Here is a 7,871-nt window from a genome sequence, read left to right as displayed (position 1 = left end):
AATAGGCATCTAAATGTCACCCCCTTCAAGTGGCAGCCATCTAGGGATATATTAGGTGTCTACATCCACCTAGCCAATTTAACCTACAAGGTTCTAGCATCACAAAGATTCTCTTAAACACTCTCTTCCCATTCTGAAGTTGTTCACTAGAAAGTTGAAGTTCCATCTTACTTCCTGGCATTGAGGTCTTAATTATATCACAATAGGCAGACAACCTATTGAATTCCTCCTTGTAACTACCCTCTAGCTTACAAATAATCTCCCTCTTAGCCCTTTTGCATTTATGCAGACTTACATGTAACTTAAAATGTTCTTTGACATGCCCTTGCATGTCTTTGGAAGTAAACCTCGAATTTCTATAAACTGCCTCTTTAAAGTACTTGGCCAAATATGTTTGACTAGCACTAAGGACTTCCCATTGCTTACAACAAGTGTGGTCTGGAACTAAAGTCTTCACAGTTAGGCCCTCAACATCCCCATCCTTAGAAACATGTATAACAAATGGACACTCTTTCTCATTCACGCAGATTACTCTAATCCTACTTTTCTAATTTTTTAAAAACTTTAATTTATAACCAAACTTCACAGCATAAGCATTAATGGCTTCCCTAGCCTCCTTTACCCCTGCAAAGGTCATCCCTAACTCAAACCTACCCTCTTCTCCACCTGCAACATTCCTCACAGGTTGCTCTACATTCTCTACATTCCTGAACTCCTCATCACTCTCCTATTCCTCTTCACTATATATACTAGAGTTGTCATCATGGTCAGCATCTGCCTCATTATTAGGTGCCTCACCACTCTCATTTTCAATTGCCTCATCACTCCCCATTTCTACCCAACTATCATTCAAATCAATATCATCAATATCTACTCCCTCATTTTGTTCTACCTCCACAGCAGGTTGCTCACCACCCTCTGCCCTCTCAGTTTGATCTACCCCATCAACATGTTGCTCACCATTTTTTACCCCCTTATTTTGATCTAGCCCATCAACAGGTTTCTCACCAACCTCTGCTCTCTCATTTTGTTCTACCCCACCTTCAGTAGACACAACTCCCTGATCCTCCATATTAATCTCAAACCCATGTTTACCCTCTAAATCATCATGTTCATTCCCTTATGAAAACATCTCAAGAGGTATAAAAGTAGGCATATGATCACAGTTCATGATCTGCAAAAACTCAATCTCATCGTGGCCAAGTAATTCTAGATAATCAATAACTTTCTCACACTGGATAGGATCTCTAAGGGAAATTAGGCCCTTATCTATGCTATAGTCATCATCATACGCAAATATAGCTTTAGGTTTAGAATCATAGACTCCCTCAAATTCAGATATGATTCTTTCTAAAGTCATGCTTTTCACTGTGTCTTCTATTTCAATATGATTATAACCATCATAAAACCATTCACCATTATCTTCTCTCTTACTCCAAGTACCCCACCAATTAAAAACAAATGCAACTAAAGGATTCGACATACTGCACGATAACATAAAGAAAAAGAAAACAACTTAGGTGTCTGCATTCATGCTTCATCTCATAAAAAATTAAATAAAAAAAAACAAAAAAAAATCGAGGCTGCTACTAAAAATTCATTGCATGCACTGTAAAAATACAGATACAGTGATGTTTAGCCACCACTAACCTTTTTTCGAGAGTTGCTTTTGTGTTTATGGCTGTCGAACAATGGATTGTTGTCAAGAATTTTGCCAAGAATCGCCTTCTCCTTCTTCGATTTTGTCCCCCAAACTCTGAGTTTTCGAATGTGAAGAAAACTCTTAGCCTACTGCCTTTCTTAAGAAACCCGCGCAATTCGTTGGTGGTGGGCCCCATTTAATATTAAAAAAATAAATAAAAAAAATTCGAAGGAAACAACATTAGTAAGCCGTCAATTATGTGGAGTTAGTTGCACCCTTGTTCTGGAGTTCAGAGAGGTCAACGCACATTGACTGAGAATGGAGGCTAAACGCTCTAAGGGATCTACATCTACTTGAGGACCAATATGCACCTTTGCCTTTTTTTTCGATTATAATTTTTTGCCTATTACCTTTGATCCTAACTCTTTCTCTCTCGGCGCTCAAAAAAAAAAAAAAAAAAAACTCTCTCTCTCCCCTCCAAACTCCCGCCGCTGCGCCCCCAAACCAAGGAATCACTCATCCTTACCCAAGCCCCAACCCCCGCCGTCCTGCGTCATTCACATCCACTGTCTCCACCCTCGCTTGTCGCACCGCAACCGGAGTCCCCACAGTCGCAGCTCTGTGCCGGCGCCACTATTGGCAATTAGGTAAACTAAGAACTCGTGGCCAGATTGTTGTGTGTATCTCAATGTTGATATTTTGAAGTTTTGCTTATATGGATAATTCCCTAGTAATGGCAGCCTCCTAGTGGCTATTGATATCTATGTTTATTGGGGATTTATTGTGCATCCTTATGGTAGTTATTGATTCTTCTGTGTAGCTTCAATACTATGCCGGGAATGGTGATTGGAAATTAATAGAACTCTGTGATGTTTTTAGCTCTTAGCATCTATTGATAATTCTGGTCATGGAAAAAATATCATATAATTCTCTTGGTAAAGAATATCCTTTTTTTTCTTTTCTTAGTTATGTTTTATTGATGGTTTGGAGTCATATTGGTGATATATTGAAGACTACAGTGGGCAACCAAGCTGCTTGGAGGATGGATATCCATCCCCTTCTAGCAGAACTTGCATCACAAGACATTTGTCAACTTGTTTGTATCTCAATCAATTCATCCATAGCCATAGGTTTCCTGTTTTTATAGAATTCTATTGCAAAATGGTATTCCTTGTTCTGTTGGCTGTAAATGGTGTTGGTTCAGTTAATGGTTAATTTTATCGTAATTCTGTTCAGATTTTTTCTGTTGGTTCGGTATTTTCGGTTCGGTTCCCGAATTAAATTGTGCTAGTTTAGTTATTGTTTTCAGATATTCGGTTCGGTTATTTTTTAGTCCAAAACCGGCCGGATGACCAAATACTCACCCCTGGTATCTTCTCTTTATGATTATGAGGCTGTAGCTGTAATTATAGTAACACAACAGCATTAAGAAACAACTCCTGTTGTTGAATTTTCCTGGATTATGTCTTCACTATCTTTCTCCTATTCATGATGCTAATAATGGTTCTTTAACTTACAGAATGCCACGAAAACCAAAAAAATGTAACCACTCTTTGAGACATCGACTACTTACCTTTTCTCCATTTGCACGGTCGAAAGCTATGGCTACTCGGAGTTGGAGGACCACAAAAGAGGTTGAGAAGCCCAAGCTACAAAATAAAGATTTAGCATCCTCTTCTTGTATGAATTTGTTGAGTTTCCTGCTTTCGTTTTGTTTCACTGTTATTGTGGCATTGTTTTTTTTATGCTATTTGCTTATCTATAGTTAATGGATTAAAAAACAATGGCAAAGATAAAACCCGGCAGTCTGACTCTTCTGATGATGAAGAATTTGAGGTTGGTTTGATCACCATCATCTCACTAGTTTCATTTGATTGCTATTAGCCACACCAATTGGAATGAGTTTCCCTTTGAATATTCTAATCAATTGATTTATTTGTTTGCTAAGGGAGATGTTCAAGCAGATTTTGTCTTCTTTGATCCAAAACCTAGTGACTTCCATGGGGTGAAGGTCCTCCTGCAGACTTACCTTGACAATTTACAGTGGGATTTGAGTGGCTTCGTTGACTTAATATTGGGTCAGCCAACTGTTGGGACTGTAGTCAAGATTGAGAATGATGAAGATGATGGAGTATATTCTGTTGTTTCTGCTCTTAATTTGGGGATATATAAGGCAAGCAACTTTTTTCTTTTTATGTGTTTATTTATGCCCTCCTTCACTTGTAATTTCCAAAAAATATCGTAATTATGTCTCCTTTTACTGATTTTAGGTATTATGTGATGGCCAAATTACACGATCACAATATGCATACCCTCTTCTGGAAACAATTAAGAATCTTAAAGTTGAGTTCTGACATATGCTATTTTATGTTTGAATCAGGATAGCAAATGTGTGCTTGACCTCAAGGATTACCTGCTTAAAGTGTGCCAGGATATGGATGTGTTGAGTAAACTCAAGTCTTTAGTTGGAGAGCATGTTCGAGATGTTGGTCTTTTAGTATCACAGCGTGTTGTAAATCTCCCACCTCAGCTTTTGCCTCCGCTTTATGATGCCCTCTTTGATGAAGTGGAGTGGGCTACAGAAGATGAGGTAAGTGACAATATTATTGTGATAGACAATTATATTAGTTCTGAATCTACTCCTTGGTAGAAAATAAGTTTCTTGAAATTTTTAATCTTGAATCGTATTGAATAAAAATCACCTAACTTTTCAAATCTGTGTTCCGGAGTCGATAAATTATGCATCCTCTGATTGAATCATAACGACTTACAAAATAAAAATCACCTAACTTCATATTAGAGCGCGTCAAGAAGTACTTGTGAATTTATCTCCCATGATGCTTGGGATGACTTACCTTTTCCTTTCTCACCTTTAATATTAATCTATGTATTTAGTTTGGGGGTGATCTTTTTCTTATGTCATCATTTTATGTTTGCTCTTACTATACTTTATTTTACTTTGAAGCCTACCGAAGAGCTCCGAAGTTCCTTCCGCTTCAAATTTTATCTAATAATTAGCAAAATTTACAAGGTACGTTATTGAAGTTGCTCTCTATAGATTGCTAATATTTGTAAATAACTAGATTTCTGTGCAAATCAGCAATATTTTATAGTTTTCTTCTTGTACGCATGCGTGCAGCACAAAAACGCAGACCAGAATAGGGGGACTGTTAAAAACGGAGAAGAAACTGTGATTTACAACAGACCTGAAGATGAAATTTTCTTTGAGGTACCCTGTGGAATCATTTGGTGCTACTACTCTCTTATCAGTTTCTAAACCTGACTTCAATAAAATGCTTCTGCAGCTTAGCTTGTGGTCCTTCAGTTTTCCCTTGCATGCACAGCAAGTGACAGCAAATGAGGCAAGTATTGCTATGCAACCTTAAGATGATATCTCTAAAATATAAGACAGCCTCGTATAGTGAGGAGGTCAGTTGTTCACTAATAATCACTGATCATCCACACTAAGATAAAGACCTCTCCTTCCGACCCTTCTCTTTTGCATGTATTCCCAGTTTTGAAACTACATTACTTGTTATACATCGTTCTGTGCATTTATTTAGTTCTGTATTGCGCAAATGTGATATATCCTCACATTTGTCATATTTGAAGTACCTTGGTGCTAGAAAGGGACACAATAGTCTATTGTCAATAGAGACTGCTATAAATTAAAAAAGTACACATAATCATTATTCCATTTGATTATTCTAAAATATTTCTAGTAATCTGAGGTGAGCATGGCTTTTCCATTTACTTCAGGTTTCTTTACATGATGTTTTCCTGATGCATCAGTGATGCTTTCATATGCATTATTCTTATTTTGATTCATCTCTTAAAATGCAAATGCTTTGATTTTCTTACATAAGAAACTGTTTCTTGCCTGACCCTAAAAAAAAAAGAAACTGTTTATTGCTGATTTGAATTTTCACGAAGATGCAGCTAAAAAATTATCGGCCGATGGGTTTAGTAATGGCTGTTGAAGCTAGTAAGATATCAAGCTTCAGGAAACAGTTGCATTCGTTGATAGATGAATGATATCATGAGAGGTTTCAGCAGGTATGCTTTTATTGCGACTCTCTCTCTCTTCATTTGGCTGTCTGTACTCTGTAGTCTGTACACCATCTCCAATTTTTCTGGCAGCCTGAGGATCCATCTTGAGTTGTTTGGCTGCTTTGCTTTTACTCGGAGTGGATATGAATAGTTGCACGATGTTTTACATGTCAATTCCGCAAAGATAGATGCACCCCAAGAACTGGCAGATCTCTAACAAGTCATATGGTATAAACTGGATCATATACTCGAAATGTGCTTGATTATTTTTGACCGATTCCTTAGATTGGCAACTTAGCGGGAAAATTTTGTTAGTCAGATGTGTCCATCCTGTTTTGGTTGTGTAATTCCAGTGCATTTTTAGCTGCAAATCTCTTTGAGAAATTCTGCGAATTGTGCTGCTCTTTGTCACTGTAAAACTGCGCTCTTTCTCACACCAATATGGTTTGGCTTTATTCATGTTCAAATTTCATAATTCATATTGGTTTTACCAAATATTTAGTCACTCTCGGTTCATGGTGTTTATATCATCACCAACTTCTCAAAGCATGTAACTCATAATATTCTTTCTATGTTATGATCTTTTTTCCTAGCATTGTTCAAAGTGTGGATTGAGGCAGTAAAGAAATAGTACAGAAATGAAGGAAATATACACACATACCTCTTCGTTTCATTTCAAATGTCTCAAAAGTAATAATATTGTCCTATAATTTTGAGACATTTAAAATAGAACGGAGTATTGGAGTATAATTTTGAGACATTTGAAATATAACGGATGGAGTAAATAAAATAAAGCATACGATAATAAAACTTACTACTAGTTTAGGCTAGAGTGAGGCATAGTCTAATAGGTGAATGAAGTCCACGTGTAAAATAACAAGGCACGTGTAGGTAAATATAGGAGACATTTCATTAGAAGCTATAGTAGAATTTATCACAAATGTATGGGTTATGGTAGGCTAGTGCATATTCTGCGCTGATCAATGGCCCACCCTTCACATGAGTATGCATGTGCTTTCATTTCCTAAACAAGAAGCAATTCTTCCTTTTTCTATGTTTTCAAGTGTATTCTCGTGGTATGTACGAATAGGGAGAGAGACAGAGCATCATTCTAAATTCTGATGTTGCGTTATATAGAGAAATAGATGTGCATTTATCTTATTAAGAAGAGCTGGTCTCCTCTGCGTGAGTCCGCACACTGCGGATCGGGGCTTTGCACTGCCGGCTAGGGATGTAAATGAATCAAATAATTTTGGTTCGATTTGAATTTTTGATATTCGAATACGCAATTTTATGATTCAAATACGAATACGAATACTTTTTGTGATTTGTTTGGTTATCGAATACGATTCGAGAATCACGATATTCGATTCAATATTCGAAAATATTCGATATATATATATATATATATATATATATATATATATATATATACACACACACTAAAAAATAAATAATAAAATAGATTTAAAATAAAATAAATAAAAAACAGTACTATTTATTAAAATAAAAGTGAATTATAATAATAGCGTTGTTGATAACATTCGCATGCTTGCTTTATTTATTCAAATAATTCTAGTTAATTGAAGTGCTATGACGTACTTCTATTTATTGAAGTGTTATAAAAGAGCTTTTATTGAAGCTTGCTTTATTCAAATGCTTACTTATGCTATCCAAACTTTTGAATATTAGGTTTGTATTATAATTTGGGAGTTGGATTTTGAAACATAAGAATATTTTTTAGCATATATTATGGAAACTTTTGAATATTAGGTTTGTATTATAATTTGGGAGTTGAATTTTGAAACATACGAATATTTTTTTAGCATATATTATTGAATTTTTAAGTAAATGTAATGTGTGTGATCTCCATATTATTTGAAATATTATTTTAGAATTTTTCTTTATTAAAATCGCGAATTGAATATATTCCTATTAAACTAAATAGTAGGAATTTTCGAATCGAATATTCGACTTAAATTGTATAACATACACTTGTAAAAGAATTAAACGAATATTTGATTCGTTTCGAGTATTCGCGAATCAGTATACGAATCGAATACAAATAGTAAAATATGATTCAAAAGATATTCGAATACTGATTCGAATATGCAATTACTTTTACGAATATGAATCAAATCCATTGATATTCGATTCGATTCAATTCAGTTTACATCCC

At 35.6% G+C, this 7,871-nt stretch overlaps 1 protein-coding gene across 1 annotated transcript; it reads left to right on the top strand.

The window, feature by feature from the left end:
- The first annotated feature begins 2,022 nt into the window (after positions 1–2,022).
- On the top strand, positions 2,023–6,197 carry LOC130995962 (protein BCCIP homolog). Its single transcript, XM_057921490.1, has 10 exons — positions 2,023–2,289; positions 3,162–3,322; positions 3,408–3,478; positions 3,591–3,815; positions 4,023–4,232; positions 4,608–4,673; positions 4,782–4,871; positions 4,948–5,004; positions 5,582–5,698; positions 5,783–6,197. Exons 2-9 carry the CDS (start codon positions 3,163–3,165, stop codon positions 5,675–5,677), a joined length of 975 nt encoding a protein of 324 aa, XP_057777473.1. The 5' UTR covers positions 2,023–2,289; position 3,162; the 3' UTR covers positions 5,678–5,698; positions 5,783–6,197.
- The last annotated feature ends 1,674 nt before the right edge of the window (positions 6,198–7,871 follow it).

Source organism: Salvia miltiorrhiza, chromosome 7 (genome assembly GCF_028751815.1).
Source record: "Salvia miltiorrhiza cultivar Shanhuang (shh) chromosome 7, IMPLAD_Smil_shh, whole genome shotgun sequence".
Lineage (NCBI taxonomy): Eukaryota > Viridiplantae > Streptophyta > Magnoliopsida > Lamiales > Lamiaceae > Salvia > Salvia miltiorrhiza.
This window is presented reverse-complemented; position numbering and strand designations above follow the sequence as displayed.

What these genes read in the sequence shown, in the direction of transcription:
- LOC130995962 (XM_057921490.1), top strand. Translation starts at nt 3,163, where the DNA reads ATGCCACGAAAACCAAAAAAATGTAACCACTCTTTGAGACATCGACTA. An exon ending in AGTGGGCTACAGAAGATGAG is followed by an intron (nt 4,233 to 4,607) that starts GTAAGTGACAAT and finishes TTTACTTTGAAG; the next exon opens with CCTACCGAAGAGCTCCGAAG. An exon ending in AAGATGAAATTTTCTTTGAG is followed by an intron (nt 4,872 to 4,947) that starts GTACCCTGTGGA and finishes ATGCTTCTGCAG; the next exon opens with CTTAGCTTGTGGTCCTTCAG.